The 27815-nt window shown below is 50.3% G+C and overlaps 1 protein-coding gene across 1 annotated transcript; it reads left to right on the top strand.

Moving 5' to 3' along the window:
- Positions 1-7: 7 nt before the first annotated feature.
- Positions 8-27317, top strand: LOC119448276 (uncharacterized). Its single transcript, XM_049666543.1, has 7 exons — positions 8-71; positions 1268-1359; positions 3994-4326; positions 13816-13920; positions 19198-19239; positions 19903-19956; positions 26144-27317. The coding sequence occupies exons 1-7, from the start codon at positions 8-10 to the stop codon at positions 27101-27103; spliced, it is 1650 nt and encodes a 549-aa protein (XP_049522500.1). The 3' UTR covers positions 27104-27317.
- Positions 27318-27815: the final 498 nt, after the last annotated feature.

The raw sequence follows: 27815 nt of genomic DNA, 5'->3' as shown, positions 1-27815 counted from the left end.
CACAACGATGCAGGTGCCCAATATCGTTGGCGCCATCCGCTTCACGTACGGCTTTCACCGAACGGGGTCAGGTAAGTGTCACACAGTCACGCGTACCCTGTGTATACGTACCCTGTGTCTAAGTCTGGGTGATCTTGAGTAAGCCCTAGGCTGAGTGAATGAGCTGACATTCCTAGGAGGCGTGAGTATAGTGTGAACGGGTGGATGTAAACCGAAGCTGGTGTGACTGTGATTAGCATGCAGTGCGTTGCAGCTTATAGGAGTCCGAGTGAATTTGACTAAGGGTTATTCATACGTGATTCTGTGTTTTTAGGGCAATGAGACTACATCGAAAGCTGCAGTCCGCTTTATCTCGAGTGAATGTGATTCAGTGAATGCACGAGCGAGATCTGTTGGAACCTGAGTAGGTTCCAACAGACACACACACACACACACACACACACACACACACACACGCACACGCACACGCACACGCACACGCACGCACGCACGCACGCACGCCCATGCACACACAGGCGGACACGACTAGAATGAGAAATAGAAACACATATTCAAATAATAAACGAAAAATCACTAATTCACTTTTGAGTTACATTACGGTCCGTATTGCAATGTACGAATTTTAGCAGTTGAGCTTGCAAGACGTGTCCACTTGAAATTAATTTTCAGGATCACACCAGTTTCGAAATATTCCCCAAAGTGTGGGACGAAATACATGCGCATACATATGCATAAATTATCGCTTTTTAAAGAAAGTATGTGGAACAACAATGCATTCTTACGGCGAGTTTGATGGCGCCTATATCCTAACTGGCGTCATTCTGGAAATTCATTCCAAGTGTATACGCTTGCAAAATCACCGGCTACAATTCATAAATTGCAATATGTACGGGCCATAAAGTAATTAATTGAGAATATAATTAGTGAAATTTTGTTATTTAGTTGAATAGTTGTTTCGAGTTCTTGTGCAAGTAATGTCCGCCGCTCTGCATAATCCAGCTGAAGTACTAGCATTATGTTATCTGCTGCAGGCCATTTTGAAAACTTACGTAAAACGTAAAAAAAAACCTAATAACTTCATTCTCCCTGGTAGAAAAGTGCATTATCAGACCAGGAGGCTAAAGCGTTGTGGCCACATGAAACGTGAACAACTCGAGCAGGTCAGGACCACTTCGGCGCCCTCGAATGCGTCGCATATGATATAACCAGTCTCGACTTGGCACGTTGAAGAAACCACGTGAATAATCATCGTTCTCTTGCTCCGCAGAGGAAGGCGTCATATTGGACATGTGGCTCGGTGCCGAGTGCGTCGCCAACGTCTGCAGTGACATCGCGGTGAACCTGCTCCTCTGGAAAGCGGTATGCACCTGTCTCCATTCTGAGGAAATAACTACGCAGGACATGGCGCGCTGCAAATGGCTTCAGGGAATTTCTTAGTACGCAATAGCAGCTTTCCCATTGGAAGTTACGCGCGCAATTACAAATGAAATATGTCGAATTAATCCTCTAATTAGCCAAATAATTAGAACAAGAACGATTCTGGTGGTGGAAAAGAACTGGGCTCGAATTCACAGAGCGTTTCGTTCGCAAGTGCTGCTTGCCATTCGCCAGCCGCCTTCGCTAATGATTGTCCAACACGACGATTGGTTGTCACCGGTTTCTACGAACAGTTTGAGCGTAAGAACATTTTTGTGAATCCGGCCTCATGATGAACATGGCCTCTCTCATAACCAACTCTGCCTTTTCGGAACGCTAATACCTCCATAATTTACGGTTTATTGGCTAGTACTTTTGGTTACGAACAGTTCCAGCTAACTTGGTTTAGAGTATACCAGCGCAGAATGTCGTGACAATGATGAATGACTACGTGCATTCTACTGAGAAACGCCGCTGTTACCGCCGAAATAATGGTGTGTGGTCATGCGGCTCGTATCACGTTCCATCGTGGCCCCAAGAATTGTGCGTCACGTCTCCGCTACCGTGAAAATATGCAAATATCAAAGTAGCTTGCGTCACTAAGGTTGGAATGGCACCCATAGCACCACCGAGAGACCCTACTTTTGCCGTTTTGCTACGAGAAGCAGTTATCAAATCAAATGAAATCGAAGTATATTTTCATCCTTTTGACATACAGATTGACGGAATGTGAAAAAAAAAACTCGATCAAGGATTACGGTACTCGATATATAATGCCAAATTTGAGCGCAGCTCTATACGTGTTTCCATTTCACGATATATTGGCTGGCGCGGACAATCTTGACTCGTGCGGCAAGTTTCAAACGGAGCGAAATATGACGCGACATCGCTAATCGGGAGATCGCGAGAGGCAATGCGTGGGGGTGACGCGCGGGCGCGATTCACAGCAGCCGCCGCAGACAGACCTCCGCTCATGCAGCACTTTGGTGAACAAACGACGCGCGCTAGCCATCGTCGACGCAGAGTCCATCTTGCGCGGCACTACGCTTTTCTCGTCATGCTTTCGCCGTACCCTCCGCCTCCCTTTTCTGCCTCGTGGTTCCACTGCAACCTCCTTTCCTGCTTTCCTCCTCAACCTCTCTTCGCTATCGCCGTCTTTCTTCTCCCGCTGCGCTCCGCGTTCGCTCTCATCATTCGCTGTGTTCGTTCACTCGGTTGCGAGGGAGAACGCCGACACTCGGCACAGGAACGGACGATTAAGAGCTGTGCTCTAAACAAAAAAGGGTGAATTTTCGCAACAGCTCGACTGATTCACAGTCGGCGTGACTGAAAAATCTTGACTGGTAATAATGCACGCACATTGGCCGATTGTGTTAGTTTTGTCGAGAACCGAGGGGTCGCAGCGGAGCGCCAGAACAAGAGGACCAGCTCAGCAGGCTTTCAGAACGGACTAGCGCGTGCCGTGCTTGCGCCGCTGGCACGCGCCGCCCAACTTTATTTTTCTCGTCTGTCGCAGCCGGCCCCAAGGCGCCGGCGGCGGCAGAAACACAATCGTAAACTCCGCGCTCGCATCTCTGACCTTACTCAGCAAGCAGCCGAGTACGCTGCCCAGCTCGCAGACACTAACTGGGTAGATAGATGTAACAGCGCAGCAAGACAGATGTCGAGCCGCAACACTTGGCGGCTCTTCAGGAGTCTCATAGACCCTACACAAACACGATCGGAAACCCAGAAACACCTCACTCGCGCACTACATAACTTTCAAGGAAACACGGAGCAGCTAGCGAACGCTTTGCGCTCACAATACCTCAATCAGGATCGAGACCCACGAGGGATGGATTATTCGTATGCAGGCTGCGATAATCCGGAAATGGATCAGCCTTTCCAGCTTCACGACCTTCGCGCGGCTCTTGCACAAATGCGCAGGAGGACGGCGCCTGGGAGAGATAAGGTAACAGTCAAACTATTGGCAAACCTTTCAGATCGGGCATACGGAACCCTACTCGAATACATCAACGCCATTTGGACCGGGGACACTTCGTTGCCAGCCGATTGGAAGACATCATTGGTAACCTTTATCCCGAAGGCGGGGAAATCGGTAAACATAGACAACCTCCGGCCCATTTCCCTCACTTCATGTGTAGGGAAACTCGTGGAAACGATGGTCCGTGACCGCCTCTCGGAATATCTCGAGAGCAAGAACACTTTCGCAGACACCATGTTCGGTTTCCGACCTCAAAAGTCGGCACAAGACATCCTTTTACAGCTTCATCACGAGATCCTCGAACCCACCGAACACCCACATAACGACAAGATAGTCCTGGCACTCGATCTCAAGGGTGCCTTTGATAATGTTAAGCACGCCGTCTTAGCGAGCATCTTAAGCATCTTAGCGAGACCAACTGCGGCGCTCGTACGTTCAACTATATCAAACATTTCTTAACAGACCGCTTGGCCTTTATACGCCTACAAGAGACCGAGTACGGCCCGTTTGAGATGGGAACACGGGGCACACCACAAGGCGCTGTGTTGTCCCCGCTTCTCTTTAACATTGCCATGACACACCTCCCGGCACAGTTGGCGGGTGTCGATGGTGTTCAGCATGTGCTGTACGCCGACGACATCACCATCTGGGCCACTACGGGAAACATAGGAGTGATGGAGGAATGCCTGCAAGCAGCGGCGAGCATAGTAGACCACCATGCTACGTACTGCGGCCTCGAATGCTCCCCGTCCAAGTCTCAATTTGTGCATATTCGACCTTCCCCGAAATGCAAAATCTCAGTTCAGCTTTCTCTCGCCAGTGGCCCCATCCGAGAAGTGGAGGAGATTCGAATACTCGGTCTCTTCATTAATCAACATCGCAAGGCAGACACAACTCTTGCCAAACTCCGCAAGGTTGGCGACCAGGTGGGCCGGATGGTTCGCCGCGTTTCCAACAAGCGAGGAGGGTTGCGAAGTAAGGATGCGGTGCGGCTCGCACATGCCTTCGTGACTAGTAGAGTACTGTACTCGACTCCATACCTACGCTTACGGAAACATGACGAAGATTGCTTGGAGGTTGTACTCCGCAAAATGCTCAAGAGAGCCCTCGACCTCCCGATCTCCACTTCCAACGCGCGTCTTCTCGCGTTGGGGGTGGTGAACACCTATCGGGAACTTCGCGAGGCGCATCTTGTTAACCAATACACGCGTCTCGCCCAGACCGTGTCCGGTCGCCGCCTCTTGGACCGGTTACATATTAAACATGACCACCATACGATGGAAAGGGTTCGAGTGCCCGAACTGTGGAGACGCGCCCTCTACGTTCGACCCCTTCCAACTAAGATGAACAAGGAGGACCATAATGGCCGGCGCCAGGCGCGGGCGGATGCCCTGCACCGCCACTATGGCTCTAAGAAACACGTATTCTACGTCGATATTGCAGGTCCAAACCACACCAGGGGGGGATGGTACATGGCTGCAATCATACACGAGGAAAGACAAGTGGACGGCCTCTCGTTCAAAGCACCCAGCTCAACGCACGCGGAGGAGGTGGCGATCGCCCTCGCAGCCTCCCATCCCGACTCTAAATTCATCCTCACAGACTCCCGCGGAGCTTGTCGTAACTTTCAATTCGGATGGATCACTCCTCTCGCTGACAAAATTCTTCGCCGCAGTATTCGCGACTGCGACCCAACTCATCGCTCAATCATATGGGTCCCCGGCCACCAAGGCATGCCAGGTAACGAAGCCGCCCATGAGGCAGCCCGCGCACTCACTTACCGGGCACCAGGCATCACTTGGGAGGACCTTGGCCCAGATCACAGCCCTCTTCTTTCTTTTAAAGATATTACTGAGCACTATCGTGCCGAACACCGGCGTTACCCGGTTCCTATGAAGGGGCTGGGTAAAGCTGGCGAACGAACTCTCCTCAGGCTCTTTACAAACACTCTGCTGTGCCCGGCGGTTCTCAAGCACTTTAATCCTTCTTTTGACGGCCGCTGCTCATTCTGTGGGGAGGTGGCCGACACCTTCCACATGGTTTGGGCATGCCGGCAAAATCCTTCTCTCCCCCCCATCACCCCTTCCCCTACCCGAGAGGACTGGGAGGCGGCCCTGCTCGGCTGCCAGGAACTATCGGCCCAACAAGCCCTAGTTCGGCGGACCTGGGCAGCGGTCAAGACCAACGGGGTCCCGGAATGAGGGACTCCGCCCAGTATTGCAAGGGGCACGACCCACTAGAGGCCTCTCCCCCAGCACCTCTCTGTATAGATAGACCAATAAATGCTTTTCACCACCACCAACCAAGGCGCCGGCCGAGAACGCTGACCTTAGCGTTCGCGCTTAGCAGCGTCGGTGGGCGCTACAAGGCCCCCCGCCTAGACGGAACGGCGAAATGTACTCGTCGACGAGGCAGAGATGGGGCTGTCTTGGTGTCGAGCATATCGACGGGTGCGCCAGCGACATCCGCGGGGAGCTCCTTGGGAGGCGTTTCGACGTAGGCTGGTTTGAGGCGGTCCAGCGAAACTTCTTCGCGGCCATTCAATAGGATGGTGGCGGACTTCTGCGTCTTGTGGAGGACACGGTATGGTCCGTCGTAGGAGGGTGTAAGAGGCGCCTTGATAGCGTCTCGTCGGAGGAAGACGTGGTACGAGGACTCAAGGTCCGGGTGGACAAAGATGCTGTGGTCCGATGACCGAGGTGGTACGGGGCGCAGGTGCTGAATGCAGTCCTGTAGGCGTTGGAGGTACTGTAGCGGCTGGGGCGAGGGGGCCGAAGAAACGAACAAGTCTCCAGGAAGCCGCAGGGGTGCACCGTAGACGAGTTCGGCCGCTGAACAGCCAAGGTCGCGACGAAGGACGGCACGTAGGCCGAGAAGCACCATAGGAAGGTGGTCGACCCAGTGCTCTCGATCCAGGCGCGCAGTGAGTGCAGCCTTGAGCTGGCGATGGAGCCGCTCAACCATGCCGTTGGCACAGGGATGATATGCAGTGGTACGGCAGTGCTTAGTGCCAAGCAGGCGGTTGAGTGAAGTGAAAAGTGTGCAGTCAAATTGCCGGCCGCGATCAGTTGTCACGATGCTGGGGCAGCCGAAGCGGGAAACCCATGCTGAAACGAAGGCTTTGGCGACCGTTTCCGCAGTGATGTCCGGCATGGGCACGGCTTCGGGCCAACGGGTGAAGCGGTCGATCATTGTCAGAATGTAGCGACAGCCGTGAGAGTGAGGAAGTGGTCCCACCAAATCAAGATGGACGTGGTCAAAACGGCAGCCAGGGGGCAAGAACGACTGTGTGGGAGTCTTCGTGTGGCGGGTCACTTTGGCGGTCTGGCATGCGAGGCATGAGCGGGCCCACTGGCGAACATCGGTGTTGATGCTTGGCCAGACATACCGCTGTGTAACGAGGCGCTGCGTGGCTCGGACGCTGGGATGGCAGATGTCATGAAGTGATTGGAACACCGCACGACGGAAGGCAGTCGGAATGAAGGGGCGAGGTGTAGCCGCTGACATGTCGCACCAGAGGGAGCCAGGCACAAACGGGTGAGGAACGAGTTGTAGACGGAGGGAACGGGGATGGTCACGCAGAGCTTGCAGCTCGGGGTCTTCCATCTGCGCACGAGCTAGACCCTCCCAATCCACAGTCGATGTAGAAGTGCCGAGGGAGGTGATGCGTGAAAGTGCGTCGGCGGCCTCGTTGTCGGTGCCTTTGATGTGCCGGATATCCGTGGTGAACTCCGATATATAGGCCAGTTGACGAACTTCACGTGCGACGTACTTGGAAGAGTTTGTACGGAAGATATACACCAGAGGCTTATGATCAGTTAGAATATAGAATGGCTGGCCCTCCAAGAAGTGCCGAAAGTGCTGGATGGTGGAGTAGATGGCGAGCAGCTCGCGGCCAAAAACGCTGTAGCGAGTCTTGGCAGGTTGGAGCTTCCGAGAGAAGAAACCCAGTGGGCGCCACTCGGAGTTGATTTTCTGCTGGAGAACAGCGCCAATGGCCACACTGGAAGCATCCACCATGATGCGGGTTGGCACGTTAGTTCTCGGGTGTACGAGAAGTACCGCATCGGCAACGGCTTGTTTAGCAGCCCTGAAAGCAGCGTCAGCTTCGGGAGACCAGGAAATCATAGATGAGGAGCCCTTGGTCGTGCGAAGAAGGTTAGTCAGTGTGTGTAGAAGCTCAGCGCAGTGCGGAATGAAACGTCGGGAGAAATTCACTAGGCCGAGGAACTCACGCAGCTGGCGCAGGGTAGTGGGTGCTGGGAAGTCTTTCACGGTCTGGACGTGCGAGGGCAACGGACGAATTCCCAGCTCCGAGATGTGGTGGCCCAGAAACTCGAGATCGGAAGATCCAAATACGCATTTCTGGGGGTTGACAACCAGGCCAAATTGTTGAAGGCGTTGAAAGAGTTCCCGGAGGTGACGCTCATGATCTTGTGGATTGGGACTCGCGACGAGGATGTCGTCGATGTAGGCAAATACAGCCGGGAGGCCGCGCGTTACCTCGGCAATGAATCGTTGGAACGTTTGAGCTGCGTTGCGTAACCCAAAGGGCATGCGCACAAACTCAAACAGGCCGAAGGGTGTAGTAATGGCTGTCTTCGGGATATCGGCCGGCTCAACGGTGATTTGGTGATAGGCCTTGACAAGGTCCACCTTACTAAAGATTTTGCATCCCTCCAAATGGCCTGTAAAATCTTGGATGTGTGGATGGGGGTAGCTATCGTGGACCGTGTGAGCGTTGAGCGCCCGGTAGTCACCGCACGGACGCCAGTCACCCGGTTCTTTCTTGGGCACCAGATGAAGCGGGGAGGCCCAACTGCTGGACGACGGGCGAATAATACCTAGCTGGAGCATGTGCTCGAATTCCCGTTTAGCAATGTCCAGACGCTCACCGAAGAGGCGGCGCGGACGGGCTGCGACAGGTGGACCACGTGTGACAATGTGGTGGGTGACGCTGTGCTTGGGAGGCTGATTTAAATTGCAGGGCCTTGTCACCTCAAGGAAGTCTTCGAGGATACGAGCATACGGGAATGTTGGGATCAGCGTGCGGATGCCGGTGGGAGCGACAGCCGACAGAACGCCAGGGATCGAGAGGCGCGTCTTGCTGTCAATCAGGCGATGGCGGCGCATGCTGACGTCAAGGTCGAAATGAGTCAGGAAGTCGGAACCGAGGATAGGCTGATGGACGTCGGCTACGATGAAGACCCACCGGAATGTGCGCCGCAGGCCTAGGTCGAGAGTGAGGGACCGCAGACCATACGTGGCGATGGAAGTAGAGTTTGCCGCGCGGAGTGTAGGTCCTGGTGACTTATCGGTCGGTCACGCTTGGAGGACGGCAGTACACTGACCTCGGCACCCGTGTCTACAAGGAACCGCAGGCCGGAAATGCGATCCATGACTATGAAAAGGCGGCCGGGTTGTAAGGCGAGGTCACATGCCGCCGTCAGTGATCTCGCGGTGCGTTTCCCGACCATTCGCATGGGGACTTGCACTGACGGGCGCGGTGCTGGAAAGTGCGATGGTACCAGCAGATAGGCGAGCGTCGAGGACTGCGCGAGCGGCGACTGGTCGAGGAAGAAGGACGGCGGCTGGGACATGAGGTGGAGCCGCGCTCGTCATGGGAGGACGTCCGAAAGGCGTCGATGGAAACGGCGAGCTGGTCGATCCGGGACTCTAAGCGGGCCATGGTTGAGGACTGTGGCGTTGAAGAGAGGGCGGCGACTGAAGGAGAAGTCGCGTCGTGGATTCGATCAGCGAGCTGGGCGAGGCGGTCGAGGGTCAAGTCCTCTGTAGCGGCCAAGACAAGGCGGGTGGACTGTGGTAAGCGCTGCAGGAAGAGCTCCCTCAACAGCGCACTGTTCGAGTCGACGTTGCTTGTGCCCAGGAGCTGTCGCATGCTGTTGAGCAGCTGGGAAGGGCGGCGATCTCCAAGGTCCTCGGAGGTAAGCAGCTGCTGGATGCGCGCGCTCTCAGACGCCGTGGTACGTTCTAAAATGCTCTGCTTCAGTTGCTGGTATGGGGCATCACTCAAAGGTGCAGCGATAACGTCCGCCACTTCCTGAGCCACCTCAGGAGACAGGTTGCAAAGCAAGTGGCGAAACCGCGAAGTCTCCGAGGTGATGTTGTGCAGATCGAAGGTGGCTTCGACCTGGGCGAACCAAACCTGCGGGTTGTGGCGCCAGAACATGGGCAGGCGGAGCTGTAGAGCTGCGACGTCCCGTGGGCGCGAGGTAGCGTCAGGCGGGAGGTTGCCTGAGGGCGGGAGGTTGCTTGGGTCGGTCATCTCTTAAGCCGGAGTCACCACTGTCGAGAACCGAGGGGTCGCAGCGGAGCGCCAGAACAAGAGGACCAGCTCAGCAGGCTTTCAGAACGGACTAGCGCGTGCCGTGCTTGCGCCGCTGGCACGCGCCGCCCAACTTTATTTTTCTCGTCTGTCGCAGCCGGCCCCAAGGCACCGGCCGAGAACGCTGACCTTAGCGTTCGCGCTTAGCAGCGTCGGTGGGCGCTACAGTTTCACCACATTTTGAGAACTGCCAAATATGAATTGCTCGAAGGACAAAAGTGAAATCGGAACAAAGCACGGCAGGTGTATGGAAAGTGTGGTGTCCAATTTGCAAGAGAAATTGCAGATATATGGCTTAAGTATTTGAGACAGACAAGATCTCATCGAAGCAAAAAAAAAAAAAAAAAAAGAAACGAACACCTCGGCCCAAGTGAAATCTGTTTCGATGTTTGGGAACACGATACTCCAGTGCGGCGTCATACAAACACACAATACACACATCGAAGACACGAACAAACTGCGGAAGCCACAATCTGAAATGTCAATGCATGAAACTTCTCAACAGAGGTGCTAATTCGGTAAAATTTGACTGAGTAAGTTTCTTTAAGAAACGAGTCAACAAAGGTTTTAATTGGAGAGCGTATGAGCTCTGACTGATGAAGGTGATACTCATTTCAGTTGTTTTTGTCGTAATAGACAAGAAATTTCTGATTTAATTATATTTTTAATGACCTGACAATTATATTAGCATATCTTATTCATTTTATATCTAATTTTTATTGATTGATTGAAAAGCGTATTTTGAAATTTGTATTATTGTGAAAGGCTCATATTTTTTATTGACATGCGGAAGTGACTGTTTTATGTTAGCTAGATGCTACTTAGAATTTGTTTAAACAGTGCTTTCTTTTAGGATATGTGATGAGTGCTGTAATCGCTGTGTTGTATGACGTACACTAATGCAAAATTGTTTCGGAGGTAGGGCCCTCTGTCAGACTGCGTGCCCTTATTACCTGCCTGCTCTCAAGTGTACTCGGAATCAATAAATGAAATCAAATGAAATATCTGGGTTCAGTACTTTTTGGAGACATGAACGTATCATGGTAAAATATCGCCCACCGGGAAGTATAGCAATCATGTAAGAAAACTAGAAATTCGACAAGAGTGCAGAACTTTGAAGGAATGACCCAAATTGTCGTCTGTTGGTGCGAGCATAACGAATAATAAATTCAATTGAATATTTGTTTAGTTTCATATAATGGTGATAAATACCTGCAATAACACGGAGCTCATGGTTAGCTAAGAACGTGTACAAGGCCGGCAAAGCCGTGATTATATTTAATTTTCTGCCCATGCCTTATGTAACACGCTTTCTCTTGTGTTGCTCAGTTAATTGGCACGCGAAGAGGAACCGTTATTTATTTACTTTACTTTTTATTCAAATTGTTTTTTTTTTGATAAACCCAGGAAAGTACCCAGGGAGTCGCCGTAGACGCTGTAAGTTGGCCCATTCTCCTCCTTATTATGCAAAAATTGTAGGTATGCGCATAATTTACAATTTTTTCTGGGCACTTCATTCAACCTAATTGGCATTAAAACAGTGCAAAATGACAAAATACCAGACGAAGAAAGGCATATACACAGCGCTGTGCATGCATTTTTTTTCTTCATCGTGTTTGCCGTCGTTTTGCGCTGGTTTACTTTCAGTTGTGTCGTATCAGCTCACCCAAACTTCCACTTTTCGTACAACTGTTAATTTCGTGCCTCTGCGCTCAGGTTGGAATGGTTAATTAAACATCTATGACCAGTGCGCGCACAGCTTGTGCGAGTTTAATTTCGTTGCTCTGACATGGACTGAAAAATAAAAGAATATACTTTGCCCGCAATTTCGCTTCTGAGACTATAGCACTCCTGTTCGCAAAAGTTAGCGTGACGGGTAACCCCCTATGAAATCTGCGAAGCATGGTGGGAAATGTTGCTCTATAGCGGTGGGAGCAACTGCAGCGGTAAAGATGCGCGAGTGGTGCTAATACCCGCTGGAGTTAGTGCGATGCCTTTGAATGAATATATTTCCGGATAACCTTTTTAATGGAATTAATAATTACTGTGTAATGAGGAGCGCAATCTTTACTTTCAGCCATCCCTCCTAAACTGAACGTTTCCCCTCAACTTGAGGCGGCACCAATAGAAGTGTCCCGCACATTGCTCCTTGCTTAATTTATCTTCTTTCCGCGATGCAATTTATCTTCTTTCAGCGGTAACAAAGGTGCCCCAGGGAGAATGACAGGACCGGCGGCACGGGTTGACAACCACCGCTTGCCTGTTTGGTAGAAAGATAGAGAGAGATAGGCGTCTATTATAATAGAAAAGGTGAGAGGTTGGTCACAAATAAAGGTCCTGACTTGCTGCTCAGCATTAGGTAAGGGTCTTCAACCCTTACCTAATGAAGGTAATGAAGGGTTGAAGATGAATATGCAGAAGACAAAGATAATGTTCAATAGCCTGGCAAGCGAACAAGAATTCAGGATCGCCAGTCAGCCTCTAGAATCTGTAAAGGAATATGTTTATCTAGGTCAATTACTCACACGGGACCCTGATCATGAGAAAGAAATTTACAGAAGAATAAAATTAGGTTGGAGTGCATACGGCAGGCATTGCCAAATCCTGACTGGGAGCTTACCACTGTCGTTGAAAAGAAAAGTGTACAATCATTGCATTCTACCGGTGCTAACATACGGGGCAGAAACTTGGAGGTTAACAAAGAAGCTCGAGAACAAGTTAAGGACCGCACAAAGAGCAATGGAACGAAAAATCTTAGGAGTAACGTTAAGAGACAGGAAGAGAGCGGTGTGGATCAGAGAACAAACGGGGGTAGACGATATTCTAGTTGACATTAAGCGGAAGAAATGGAGCTGGGCAGGCCATGTAATGCGTAGGATGGATAACCGGTGGACCATTAGGGTTACAGAATGGATACCAAGAGAAGGGAAGCGCAGTCGAGGACGGCAGAAAGTCAGGTGGGATGATGAGGGTAGGAAATTCGCAGGCGCAAGTTGGAATACGCTAGCGCAAGACAGGGGTAATTGGAGATCGCAGGGAGAGGCCTTCGTCCTGCAGTGGACATAAATATAGGCTGATGATGATGATGATGATGATGATTAGGTAAGGGTAATGACAGTGAAAAGGGAAAGAGAAGAAAGCGTTGTTGAAGGCAAAAATGTCGGTGAATGAACATGAACAGTTACTAGGACAGTTACTAGAAGATTAGAGGGGGGTGAGCACGCATGCGCGAGCAACTACATAATCACAAGCAATCGTCCAATCACAGACGTCCATGGAATGTCGCGCGGGTCTATGACGCCATAGACGGGGCGATATACGGGGAAACTCGAAAGCCGTATATATAGGACAGAGCGAGCGATTATTTAGGTGACATTACGGGCTCTTTTGTGAAAGCAGCCGAGTAATATTTGGCTCGCAATTTCACGACAGAATTGTGTCCAGATTGAGAACGCTTTCTTACCGTGTTCAAAAAGTGTTGAAGGGTCTCTACAATGCCATAGTGAACCGTAAAGCCATAAGCACCGTCTGCAAGGGTTTCTCTGTGGCTCGCTTCAGTGCCAACAAAGAAATTTCACTGTGCGGCATTAAGTCATGAGCTGTAGATTATGTTTCCCTGCCTCTGCAGTGGGGCCTCGTGTTCATCAGCATCATCATCAGCTTATATTTATGTGCACTGCAGGACGAAGGCCTCTCCCTGCGATCTCCAATTGCCCCTGTCTTGCGCTAGCTGATTCAACTTGCGCCTGCGAATTTCCTAACTTCATCACTCCACCTAGTTTAGGGGTTCGTGTTATAACGCTACAATTTGTTTCCGCGCTTCCGCTACAACTGGACCAGATATCAACGATTCGAAAGCTACGAACGCACTGCATGCGTGAGCGCAATTGTCATTAGGCCGCGTACCGGCCGGGACGCCTGCGGAAAGTCAACGACCCATGTTTATAAAGACGTCTCGGGTTCCCACCACTGTCATAAGCTGCGATAGCACCGAAGGGGAGAACAAACGCCCTAATTTTGCGAGGTGCAAGCAGTCCCCAACGAGGCTTTTTTGCTGTCATGAACGCAGGCACAGATGTTGCCTGTGCTGCGAGCGTTCGTGGTGTGGAACACCGCGGCGTTGCTGTTCTGCTGCGCCGGCAACCTGGCCGGTCTTCGTTACCCGCCCAAGTGGGTAAGTGGGCTGTCCACCACGTGGCCGAAAGTCACAGGCGCTTATGCTGTGTCCTTGTCGAAGGCACGAAAGGGCGAAGGCATTCGGCTTGAGAAGAGTTCGTTGGACAACAGGCGGCAACAACAACAACAGCGCCAGATTTCAGCGATTTCATCCATTAGACCAGAGACCACTTACTGCTACAGCTGAAGGTTCACGGAGCGAAGAGTGGTCATTGCCTAAAAAAGAACTTCATTGTAATGCCTGGCGTGACCTCACTCACTCACTCACTCACTCACTCACTCACTCACTCACTCACTCACTCACTCACTCACTCACTCACTCACTCACTCACTCACTCACTCACTCACTCACTCACTCACTCACTCACTCACTCACTCACACACACACACACACACACACACACACACACACGCACACGCACACGCACGCACGCACACGCACGCTAAGGAGATCGAATACTGCGCATACAACTGCACGCTGCCAAAAGGGCATGAGTTCGATGGCCATTGGCAGCAGCGATGGTATTGGCTGAGGGATTGTGTGAATGAGCGATTTCATTGATGATGACACCTTGGGCTAACCAGCAAAGGAGGGCATTTAAATACGATGCATCAGCTCGGTACCCGAGATCATTTGCGACTGAAGTACAGCCTTGCGGTGGAGCCATGTCACACACTGTGCAGATCCAATCGCGGTATTGAAAGTGCATACTTGGCGTTGTTTGCTTTGCGCTTCAGCAAGGCCGCGCCAGACGAGATGGCAGTCTAATGGCCTTACGGCCGTCGGCAGACCGACAGGCTGGTCGCCGTCTCAAGGCATATACCTCTGTTCTGGCGCTCACAACGAGGTACATAGGTGCGTATATCTCTATGATGTATGGAGTAGCTTTGCGTTTAGCTTGCAGACGATGGAGAAAGACTCGACCTGGTATAGAATAATCCTTGAGTGAGTGAGTATAGGTTTCCTGCTTACGAGACGTGCGAGCTCGCGTCGACGTCGCCTTTCGTTCTCAGTCGCGGAAAAGACGAGATTGATGAAGGACCTCTCGAAAGGTTTCCGAGGTCGTGGTCTCAAAAGCATGCGACGACGACCCGCTTTCAGAGGTTCTATGGGAGCCAGAAGAGATAATGTGTCTGGGAACGTTCGGCGTGGAACAAGAACGCGCGTGAGCTTTTTTACGCGATCGAGTGGCAGTTAAAGATTACGTTCGCACTTTTCATGGGAAATAGGGAATGTGGACCCCGACCACTATGACTCCACTGCAAAACTAAACTCAGCCTACCCCTATCTGCCGAGTGGTTCGGTCGGCCCACATACACTGATTATCAGCGGTACCTGGCCCCTGACGTGGAATCAACAATTTTGCGAGCGGACTGAGGGGCTTGATCTAAAGGTATTTATTGTACAAACCTACATTCGCTCTTTAGAGCATGACATTGAGGGGAGGGGAGGGGGAAACATAACTATGCTGAAGCAATGAAAATCGTTACGCGCAAAAGCATGGTGCAGGCAGCAAATTATGGCGTACAGCTAAAATGACGAAATATCGACCACAGAGACGAAAATATGTACCGCAAAACAAATTAAAGTAATAATTTGTATTCGGTAAAGTTTTTCTTCTTTCTCATGCTTTTCTCCGATGAGCGAAAGTTGAGTGTTCAGCTAACGCCACTGGGTGCATATTTCTAACGCGCACGTGGTACGCGAATGCATGAGTGTCGTACAGTCCTGATTTAAATAAAGTTGTTTCTCTCTCTGTCTTTGCTGCATCAATGTCAGTTTTATATTAGTCCCGGGATTTCTGAGTGGCACCCTCTCACGTGTGACGTCAGAGGGGGGACTCCGCTGCCGCGCCGCACGCGCGCGGGTTGAAGTACAAGTGTAGTCGTACAAAGGCGCAATAAAATGTTCGCAGGCGTTCCTGGGGTTTCTTTTGTTGCGATAGTAATTATATGGACATTCCAAGCGGATTTCTGCCGTCGGTGTCGCTGTCGCCGTGAGGTTCGGTATAAAGTCCAAGGGCGATAACATCGTCGCCACGCGCCGTATGCTGTATGTGCGAGTGAAAGCGCACGGCGGAGAGCAAACGCGACATCTTCCGTCGTGCGAAAGGCCGTGGGGGGGATGGGAGGGAGGGAGGGGAGGCGACGTTTAGCTGCGGCACCAAATGCCTATCTTGCGACCGGGCGCAAGGGGAACTGGCGACTCAATCTCCCACGCGAAGGGAGGAAACCTGGAAGGCAGCGCGGGAGGGAGGGGGTGCGGCTTCTATTCTGCCAGCAAGTGCGTACTTGTACAATGCGCGGCTCCGGGCTGTCGCGCGCACCGTATCTTGAAAGCGATCTCCCCACCGCTCTTACCTTAGTATGCGCTGTGCTTTCACCGCTCAGTTTCCGTTGAAGCGATAGACCGCACGAACCTTCGCTCGTTGCTGCTGTCGCGCTTGCTCACGCCAATGTTTTGACAGTGGTTCTCTGCAGTCATCGAGTGTGATATATTCATGTTTGCTTGTGCGTGCTGACACCGTGCACGCTTGTTAATTCAGTTTGTAAGCGAATGTGTCCAAGCTTATGCAGCCGATAAAACTACTATCTTTACTCCGTATAGCTCTCTACTAATTTGCTATCGCAATTGACGCGTCCCCTTTCGGGCGAAACTGCGACTTTTTTTATAGCACTATCTTTACTTCTGCGCTGATAAAGTTAAGTTTTCCTTGTGGTCTTCGGTAGTTTAAAAGTGCGTTGAACAGAAATAGTCATACGCTAACCTAAACAAACAATATTTTTGCTTTAGAAAGTGTTCATGAGATTTGTTTACATGAAAATAGTTCAAAGTATGCTTAACGTTTGCGAAACATGATAGAGCGTGGTACAACGAATTTTCGAGATAGATCACTTGTCTCGGTAGAAATGAGATTTCTCTGGTCAAAAAAAAATTACATATGCGACACCGAGTGACTAGAATCGTGAGTGAAATTTAAAATTTTTATTGAACTACAATGGGCCACTTAGCCGACGCGAAATTTTCTGAATGAGTCCTGCGATCGTGCTTCATTTCAATAACTGTGTAGGCGCTCATTTACTTGCTTGGCACGATGTTTTATGACTGAGTCACGAGATCTTGTCCCAGTTCGCGAGGGCTGTGGTTATAAGAAAATATTTTCATTAAGAAACTGCAATTCTGGGATTTTGCGTGGCAACACCACCATATGATCAGGAGGCACGCCGCAATAGACGGACACCGGATTCACTTTGACCACCTGTGGTTCTTTACCGTGCACCTTAATTTAACTATACGCGTGCGTTTTCGCATTTCGCCCCCATCGAAATGGGGTGGCCGGGGTCGAATGAGCGATATCGAGCTTAGCGCGGCACAAGGCCTTATAGACACTGAGCTATATGGCGCTGCGCCGCCTAAGCTCTAGGTCGCTCACCTGGTCGGGTGGTGATATAACAGATACATTAAATATACAACGTTGGTTGTCTTCCTCATGCTGTAACTTATAGAACTAAAGCTAGATAAAAAATGTCACAGTTTCGCCCTAAGGGCGAAGCAATGAATGCGATAGCAACACAGCAATGTCATACGAAGTAAGGTGAGCGGCTTTGGTAGCAATATGAATTGTAGTTAAACATGAGCTGATTAAGTAAGCAGGTGTGCTGCGGCGTAAGTAGACCGACATGAAGAGAGACTCGATGACCACGAGAAGGCGCGTGTGAAACGGTGGTGTTGATGAGAAGCGCTTCCCGTGGGCAGCGCGTGCGAAGGGACACACCTGTAGCGCTGCACTGCCGATCCGGGCAGCATTGCATGTGTAGCGTGCGTTGGAAAATGTGGCCCGACTATTACTAACTGAATGAACAAGCGTGGTGTGAGCGCGCACAAACAAACATGAATAGATCACACTGAATGACTGCAGACAACGACTGTCAAAACGCTGGCAGCGAGCGCATACGCCGCCGCGGGCGAAGGTACGTGCGGTCTATCGCTTCAACGGAAACTGAGCGGCGAATGCACGGCGCATAAAGGTCAGAGCCGTGTGGAGATAAGAGACGGTGCGGGCGAGCGAGCGACGAGCGCGGTTGTTGGCAGAGTAGAAGTGCGCCCCCCCCCCCCCCCCGCGCTCCCTCCGGCGCTGGCTTCCCGCTTCCTTGTTTGCGCGTGGGTGATTGAGTGCGTTCGCTCTCCGTGATAGCGCGCGTCCCCGCACGCTTCCGCTCGGGCATACGGCGCGCGGCGAAGATTTTATCTATAGGCAACCTCACGGCGACGGCGACGGCACAAATCCGGTTGAAGTGTCCATATAATTGCTATCGCAATAAAATACAGACAGTAATTGGAGAGCGCCGTGCTACGCGAGACGCAGTCAGAACGTGACCAAGCGTAGCAGACGACAAAGGCGGGTGCCCCGACTGACGTCACCGGAGCGGCGTTCGCCGCACCGCCATCGGTCGCGCAAGAGGCTGATAACGAATAGCATTCTTGGAATTTTCAGACCAATTCTTTTTCCGGCTTTCTAGCTATCGCGCCAAAGATGTGGGCCGATTCCAAAGATATAGTGCAGTGTGAAAATGTAGGCTGTTCGCGTGGATATGTGCCATTGGACGTGTGCTGCTCTTCAATGAACCTCATTGACGCAGACTAGGGTCACGGTGTATGTGCCACTAGGTTAGCGCGTAATTCACGGCGGTGCCGCCAGGAGGCGCAGCGTGTCCAGGAGGGAAGCGCGAGAGGGGAGCCCAGCGGCAGTACACGTCGCAAGCATGGCGCGCTTTCGGCTATCCGCCTACTTGGATAGCCGCCGTAGATGAACTCTGCCCGTCCACCTATCACTTACGGAGTGGCCAGATACTTATAGTTCGTCCGGCCTGTCTTTCAGCTCTATGCCTCTGACGCGAAATAAGTTTGCACGGAAACGGTTGCTACGTGTCGCGTGCGAGCGAAGCAATAGGACACAAGCATTGGCCAAGTGTGTTTGGGAGCCTTTCTTTCCCTCGTTATATCATATGCATCCCCCGCCTCGCTAGAGACGGTATTCCGTCGAACTCTTCAACTACGTTGAGTTTGAGTGTGCTGGTTGTCATCGTCTCAGTGTGTATCGTTTCCAATCGCGCGCTCATGTCAAAAATTTTGATGATTTATATCCAACTGTTTCTTCATCGCATTATGTCATTATTCTGTCGTTGCTCTAAGATTAAGGCAAGCTGCTGCCGGAAAAAAAAAAGTGAACGAGGCATAACTGGTGCATGCTCTTGCTCCTCATTTTTTGCCCAGTGGACCCACGTAGACGCCGACAAGGTCACCGCAACACAGAGGGTACGTGCACATTGTCATGTAGAGCTTCGTTTCAGAGGGACGCTAAAGAGAACAGCACTAGTCCAACAGTATTAGTAAATTATTTCCAAACAATGCCATAAAAATCACTCTTAATGTGAGAACAAGCTCGATAAGCAAAAAGAAAAGAAAAAGGTGTCAGAACGTAAGACGGATGGCGTCGCCGCCTTGAAGTTTCCGCACCAGAGAGCCGTGATGTCATGGATCCTGATGACGTCAGCTCGAGTGCTGTTAAATTTTTGGTCGATAAAAATCGACTGCATTGTATTGTATAAAAAGCCAAAGGCTTGAATTTGGCAAATTTAGAAAGCCTGTACTGCACCACAGCGGCCCAAGTAAGACAAGATACTATGATGTCATTGACGCCACACTGACACACCGACGAAGAGATTTGGGGCGCGAAGCATTAAAGAAAGAAATCATTGGCCTTCATTTTTTTCTTCTAATATCTAACATGTTACTGCGAAATCCGGTAAAATAGTGTTTTGAAAGGAAGGCTTTATCCGTTTAAAATGTTTGTTTCTTTCTCTTTTGAGTCACTCGAATACAGCGCTGATTGTGTTATTTCAACGCGATGCGCATATGTTATCTTATAAGTGTCATCGAGCAGGACGCACGCGTTAACATCGAGGTTTTGACGCGCAGGTGGCGCTTGTAGCTGTTTGGACGCCGGTGATCACAGTCGCTGCATTGTGCAAGGTGAGCCTGCCTAATATTGTCGTGCGTCAATCTGAAGGAATATTTCCGAGTTGGGGGAAATGTCTCAATATCTTGACAACCTCTAAACGTTGCAAACTATTCTGAAATGCGGACTACGCGCGATTTTAAAAGAAAACAAGCGAAAATCGGCCCTGTACACTTTTTCAAGCTTTACATTTTTTTTAAAACCGTACCAAACTCGGCAAAATGCTGAGATGAAGACGCAGTAAAATATAACTTGCGCCCTGTGAGATTGAGTTGCCCTCCTTGAACAGCTGCCCTCCTTGAACAAAAAGAATTCATTATGAACAATCCGGTAAAGCGTCGTCTAATTTTTATGCATTACCGTGAGGCCTCGACAGTAAAACTCGTTTCCTAATGTTTTAAAAGTAACTGAATATGGCACGCGAGGCACAGCTCTAGACTTAATCATATCTTACATGAAGCACAGACAGTCGCTAGTACATCTTGGCACTGTATCATATGTGAGGCCAGTTAACGTTGGCATTCCGAAGAAAGAAAACATGTTAGGTCTCTTTTTTTTTTCAAATTAATACGTAACCACTTGGTCACTGTTGATTCTAACACAAAATATGTCATCTACGCTGATGACGCTACTTCGCTATTCCAATCAAACGACACACATAGCCTCGTAACGACAGCCGAATTCAGTCCACGACTAATCGATAAAAGCTGACCTAAAATTAGCGCATATAAAATTAAAGTAGTGCTGTTTCAAGCTAAAAAAAAAAAAACGGAGAAGCTTGCACTAGGCGCGCGATGCTTAAGAGACAGCGGAGCAGCGGGGCATCTAGGTAGTCCTGGCCTTTGCTAAGATTTTGCTAATTTTTCACTAGTCTTAGTTTCCTAAGTTTTGACAAGTTATATCAAGCTTTTAATCGTATTACAAGTTTTTTACCGAGGTTCTGCGATGAAATGCTCGGCGTCGTCGATCGCATTCTCGCCTGGCTGCGCGACGCGATTCCCGGTAAGCGGCCTCCCCATCGCTACGTATGACAAACTGCCGCTGCACACGAGCCGTTTATATCACCGCTGACGTCACAGTCAAGCCCCACCATCCCACCCGCTCCACGGAACGTCATGAAGAAACTCGGCTATGCGCTGTGCGCAGTGTCTAGGCAGGTGGGCGCGCCTTGGCGGAGGCCTAGCGAAGCGGTGCGGAGTCTTGCGAAGCCACGCACAGCTGCGCCAGCTGTCGCTAGGCTACGCAGGTGACGTTATCGCTCAGGGAGGTTTTGTTCGCGCGTTACGGGCTGACGGTCGGCTTAAACAGCTCCGCTGTTAACACATTCGCTAGTTCACAGGACTATGTGCCACTGCGCTTGGACCATTTCTGCACATCCGCCAGGATCGGCCCACATTTTTGGATTCAGCAGCTACATTGCGCCCGGCTGAAACAGCTCCGCTGTTAAAATAATAAAATTACGTTAGAAGCAGATTTCCTAATCGGGAATTCAAAAATGAATTGGATGACCAAAAAAATGATACGCGTCTTCTTTGATGGACATATTTCGTAAAACATCCATTACAACTTCCTGGCTGGGAAACTGTCCCAAGTCATGGACACAGTGTACGGTCTTAAATGTCTTTCATAGAGTATAAAATTACCAATTTTATAGCAATTTATAGTATACGTTTATTGGTTCTCAGGAAGTTATCAAGGCACAGTAGTAGTAAAAACGTCCTTATTGATGGGAATTGCCTCAACGCGTGCGAGGCAATTTGATAAGAATATCGCCGCGCTCATCGACTCTCAGCAGGGAATCCAAGCTGGCCTGCAGATGTGAAATAGGTTCGTGTGATACAAGGTGCCGTACAGCCATGTCTAGACCGTCTTCGCCTTGCGGACTGACTTTGGCTTGGGCGGCATGACGACGTCTAATATTGGTTGTGTCTGGGCAGGTCCAGAGTAAGTGAGATGCGTCCACGGGCTCATCATTTCGATGGCAGAGGGGGCAGCTGTTGGTCGACTTGCTAGGTTCACCGGCAGTGCTGTCTCTATTCCACTTTCCCGTGCCGTGAAGCCTTAGGGCGACACCCAAACAAATCTTACGTAGCATCCCCTCAACTTTCCAGATCAGCCCACGGATAATATCCGGTTATTGGCGGCCGACGTGACCATGCGATCAACTGTCGTCTTGCGGCCGGGAGTTAGTCCTAGCGGTACGTTCCAGGCTCGGCAGAAGACATGCAGCGATCCAGTAAAAGCCGTTGGGGTCCAGGTCCAGGCACACTGCAACCAGTTCTTACACGCCTCGTCGCCCAGCGTCTGTAGAGCCGTACAGAATGCAGCCTGCTGCGTAGAAGCAGCCAGGTCGTCAAAAAGCCATTGCTGGATATAGGTATAAAGGCCTCGTGAGACCGGGTCCAAGCGCCCGTCAAGCTCGCACCTCCGCGCCCTAGCTGCTTTCCCTTCTTGCAACCGCCAACGTGTCAGTCCGGTCTCTCTCATCCTCTGTTCTCTCTCCTTCTCCTCCTGCCTTTGCGCCTCGTGTACCTCGCCGATTGGTGCTCGTTTTTGTTATTTCTTCCGTTGCGACGCTTGGCGCGCGGCACGTCGTCGTTGTCTTCTATTAACCCTTTTCGCGGAGAGCCCGTGGGCGCTGCCATGTTTGATCACGCGGTGACGCGTCCATTGCTTGCCTCAACTGCCTCCGTGTTTACAATGGATGTGTATGACGCCGGTGAGGCTTAGCAAACCTCTGTTTCGGGAAATATCGTACATGGTGACTGGATGGACGACAAGAAACTTTGGCCACAGCTTCAGAGAAGATGCAAAAGCGCTTTCAGAGCTGATTAAGCTTCGTCAAAACGGCGTGAGCAGTGTATATGGTGCTTGTTCTATAAGCGGGGATAAATGTATATTCCAAGCTATCCAAACTTTCCGCTCATGAATTGAATCAGGACTGGCGTGTATTGCTCTTCATTCTTTAGAGATTAGATTAAGGGGTTTTACGTGCCATAACCACGATCTGAATATCAGTTCACGCCGTAGTGGGGGAATCCGGAAATTTCGACCACCTGGGGTTCTTAACGTGCACCTAAATCTAAGTACACAGGCGTTTTCGCATTTCACCCCCATCGAAATGCTGCCGCCGTGGCCGGGATTCGATCCCGCGACCTCGTGCTCAGCAGTCCAACACCATAGCCACTGAGCAACCACGGCGGGTCGTTCTTTATTTGGAAAATATTTCGAAGCAGCAGCTTGTCATGTTTCTGACTTAGTAAAGTTCCTCGGTGCGGTCACTATCTGACTAGTTTGTGCCTAATCGCTCGCGGGTGTTCTCAGTTCCGCTAGATTTGTTCTTGCTGCGCACAAGGCTTGAAACGTAGCTGCTTTCTGCATTTTAATACCTTGTAGCAAAGAGGTATTATCTAGTGTACTTTGCTCCTTGTACTTTATTTGGCAAATATTTTGAAGCAGCGGCTTGTCAGTTTGGGGCACAGTGAAGTTCCTCGGTGCGGCCACTATCTGCTAATTTTCTGCCTAATCGCTCGCGGGTGTGCTCAGTTACGATAGATTTGTTCTTGCTGCGCACAAGGCTTGAAACGTAGCTGCTTTCTGCATTTTAATACCTTGTAGCAAAGAGGTATTATCTAGTGTACTTAGCTCCTTGTACTTTATTTGGCAAATATTTTGAAGCAGCGGCTTGTCAGTTTCGGGCACAGTGAAGTTCCTCGGTGCGGCCGCTATCTGATAATTTTCTGCCTAATCGCTCGCGGGTGTGCTCAGTTCCGATAAATTTGTTCTTGCTGCGCACAAGGCTTGAAACGTAGCTGGTCTGCACATTGCAATACCTTGTAGCAAATGCGTATTATCGCGAGTAACTCGCTTACTCTTGTGGACCGTCACGAAACATTGTGCGTATATGCATAGTGCGCATATATTCAAGTGTGCGCCCATTGGCTTATTCTTGACACGTTGGCGAAAGAGTGGATGCAAGTTTCCATGCTGGTTGGGGTAGATGTGCATAAATACTGTGCGCGAAACCTACTATGACAGGAGGCGGCGCTACTTCCGTTATCATTGTTTAAAGAGCAGTACTCACTCTTGCCGACGTACCGGGGCTGAAGCCCTTTCTTTGAAGGTTAGCAATACAACGCAGGCGGATGAGCAAATCTGTTTATCCTCGAGAGCCGTACATCTCGAAGTGCCGGAAGCACGTACGGACAATTGCAGCAGCGGTCCGCGAACTTGGCCACACATATTTATTGTATTCCTTAATATGCCAGTAACTATTTTTTTCAGCCAACCATACTGCACACGTCTTCAATCCACATGATTCAATCCCGTATGATTGGAGCACAGTGCGTTAGCGAAACCTCGGTCCCATTTCGGACAGCTGATCGCGCAGAAGCAAGGTAGAAGCGGTAATAGTTTCGTATTCGTATGCTGTCGCTGAGACAATGTACGGCGCACCAGCGCCTTCTAGTTTCTCTAGAACAAACAGCTCCGCAAAAAGGTCAATAGCTCTAGCCAATTCGATCAACCATGCTCGCGCAGTTCCCACATGACACGTACCGTCAGTAGGGATGCGCAGATAGTTTTTGAAACTTAATTCAATACAAACCAAATAGCGCCAAAAGTGAGCCGAATATGAATAGAATAGTGCCAGTAGCGAAGCGAATCGGATATCCAATACTTTACAATAGTTTCAGAAGCTTTCTCACCATTATTATCAATTTGCACATCTCGGTAATCAGAACATTAGAAAGTTTCTGTCATTACAGTGCACATAATAAGCCACGACTCATTAAAAACACAAAGTTACCATTAGGAAAAATCAACTTCGCTATCTAGTACAACAAATAACCTTGTTGGAGGCCTATGAAACGAGTTCGTAAAGATGGGTGGACGTAGTTTCAGGAGGGGAGCACGAGGTCGCGGGATCGAATCCCGGCCACGGCGGCCGCATTTCGATGGGGGCGAAATGCGAAAACACCCGTGTACTTAGATTTAGGTGCACGTTAAAGAACCCCAGATGGCCCAAATTTCCGGAGTCCCGCACTACGGCGTGCCTCATATTCAGATCGCGGGTTTGGCACGTAAAACCCCATAATTTAATTTTTAAATTTAGTTTAAGAAAGGGGGGGGGGGTGTCTCGGTCCCCAGGGCCACCTGCAGATCCGCAGAAGTGAGACGCACGAGTGTCACATTACACATCTCGAAAAAAAAATTGCGCAAGAACAGTTGGTAAGAGCCTACGCTGGCCTATCCTGCTGTTGGACACATTAGCAAAAATCAAGCAATGATTAGCAGCATTGACTGATGAAAAGGTTTGTGAATACGGCCCTATGGAATTTAGCAGCGCTTCTTCGTGTATAATGCTAGACTCACCTTCGTGACCAGAACGCCTGATAAATGGACGCAACAAATTAAGGTCCGGAAGCACAAAACGTCTGTCTTGGCAAACATACGTGGTCGACTTTCATCTCACAATTATTTCATAAAACGTGCTCGTGAAATCCCGTTTACCACAGACGAGAACGAGCGTCCTTTAAAGTACCACAAGATGTGCGAAAAATGTTACTTGTGCTGTCGATTAAACTTTTTTTACTCGCGTGAGGAAAACGGCACAGGGCGAGCCCCCATAAAGTTTTTTTAAGGCTGACCGCTGAGACATTCATGCAATACCGAAACCGTGCTTACTGAATACGTCCATTTAGTACCTTTTGACACCCATCAGGGGGTGCTGGCAGATTGCAGTGATTTAACAGGAATATAAAAGAATCAAATACACGTTTTCCACCGCACCGAATGCGCTCAAATTTTAAAAGATTGTTGTGAGACGCCATGTATTTAACGTGCAATGCATAAATCAAGTTGGTTGTCGTGGATCCTTTTAAGTTTAATATCAAACGCATTAATATTTACACTTCAAAATAATTTTCATCTATTGTTGTCGTAAGTCCCGTTCCCTTACCCCCTTCCTCTGCTAGTTATGCTTTCGTCTAAACCCGCTAAGAACTGTTATCGAAACGTCGCTAACAGCTGTTACTTCATCAGTTTCTGTTCCAATTGCTTCGTTACGCACGCGAATGCACTTTGCTCTGTCTACATCCCGGGTTATTATCATGCTCCGAGTACGATTGTGCTGCTCAGTGCAAGCAACTGGCGCGTGCTGACAAATAGAGCGTAACAGCGTCACGCATTTTTCGCTTCCAGATCTACTACACCGCCCAGCTGTACAGGTTCTATCGAACATACAAGGATACCGGCGGCAAGGCATTCGACGGGGCCTCCATGGCGGCTACACGGAGTGTACGAGCGGAAGGTGACCGAACATCCATAGTTCACACGCCGGATGACGTCACTGCACCGAATCTCTCCAAGTCTATGGAAGGCACAACCCTGACTACGAAGTCTCAAAGCTTCGGCGTTAAATCGCACCGACTGTCTGCGGCCGCAGAGGACCAGACCACCACAATACAACCACGGGGGACAAAGTCCGGCAAGTTCGGCAACCGCTCGCGGAGGCAGTCGGTGACATCTAAAAGCCGCACTACCCCCGTACTACCACCAAGGACAAAGTCTGGCAAGTTCGGCGACCGTTCGCGAAGGCATTCGGGGCCCGCTGAAGAGCGCACCACCACCCTACTACCACCAGGGAAAAAGCCTGGCAAATTGGGCGGCCGCTCGCAGGCTAGCATAGGTGTCGCGCAAAACGCTGCAAAGCCTCCGGGGGGCAAGTCCAAGGGGCAGGCCGTCGGCGCCGTTGGACGAGGTACCGCCAGCGCAGCTTCCACGACTCGCAGCAAGCCGGCCATTCGGGAGTCGCGCCGATCGTCCTTCCTTGCCGCAGGTGGTACCCAGAAGGACGGAAAAAAGTCCCAGCGACCGTCCGGCACCTCCGCTGCTGATGCGAGGGCCGTGGCGGAAACGATACGGAAAGCAGCGCCCCGCTCGCGACGGCAATCCGTGACTGATGGCGGCGGTTCCACCCAGCGTCCGAGCAGCGTCGGTTCCACGCCCCCGCTGCAGACGTCGCGGAGGCAGTCTGTCGCTGGCCTCGCCGCAGTTGCAGCAGCGCAGCTAGCCGCCCAAAACAGGGCTCGCAGGAAGTCCCTAACCGGCGCAGATGCTACCGGCGTCGGCGCTGCTTCTACGCCCAAGAAGTCCATCTGACAGTCTCGTTGGCAGTCCGTGGCCGCTTTTGGGAGCCAAGGACGCGTCCCGAGGGTCTAGCACCACCTCGGCTACCTACGGGTTGCGTGGACAGTATTGGCGTTTCCAGGAAGTCTAGCACTCGGCAGGCGCCCTAACATTCTAGAATGTGCACATGTTACAGAGCTGCAATATTGCGTGCGGTCGTGGCCGCCGATAGAATGCAGCAAAATATATTGATGGAAATAATTTCAAGAATAATTTAAACCTTAACGCGACTCTGAAATAAAAACCAATATGCATGTCTGTAAAAGCTGTCTTCGTCTGCAAAAAAAGAAGAAAAAAAGCGTTTGAACACTACTGCTGACGTGAAAAGAGGTAGCCAACACTTCAGTACCTTCTTGTGTGTATTCTTTCCTTGTATGTTTTCTTCTGGAAGATGTTAAATTCAATTCAACTTTCAGTGTTATGCCTATAACGCGATTTATTGGCGATTTTTGCATTTTACAGCCCGGTCACCCATACTCTCTGACGGGTGCAAATAAAGTGCTTGCTTTCTTTCTCTCGCATTTTACAGCGACGAAAGTTACGAGCGACGGAATGAGTTGAACATGTCCTTCATTGCTAAATATTGTCACGGGTATAAACTATTTGCAAGATGTATTTACAGAAGATAGATAAACAGCAGCTGAGAATACATAGAGGCTGTTGCCACTTCATCGTCTTCTCCGTC

The sequence above is a fragment of the Dermacentor silvarum genome, chromosome 4 (genome assembly GCF_013339745.2).
Source record: "Dermacentor silvarum isolate Dsil-2018 chromosome 4, BIME_Dsil_1.4, whole genome shotgun sequence".
NCBI classification, from domain to species: Eukaryota; Metazoa; Arthropoda; class Arachnida; order Ixodida; family Ixodidae; genus Dermacentor; species Dermacentor silvarum.
This window is presented reverse-complemented; position numbering and strand designations above follow the sequence as displayed.

Excerpts from the sequence above, each read along its gene's own strand:
- LOC119448276 (XM_049666543.1), top strand. The coding sequence starts at position 8 with ATGCAGGTGCCCAATATCGTTGGCGCCATCCGCTTCACGTACGGCTTT. Across the intron at positions 72-1,267 it reads CTTTCACCGAACGGGGTCAG|AGGAAGGCGTCATATTGGAC; the intron begins GTAAGTGTCACA and ends CTTGCTCCGCAG. Across the intron at positions 13,921-19,197 it reads TTCGTTACCCGCCCAAGTGG|TGGACCCACGTAGACGCCGA; the intron begins GTAAGTGGGCTG and ends TTTTTTGCCCAG.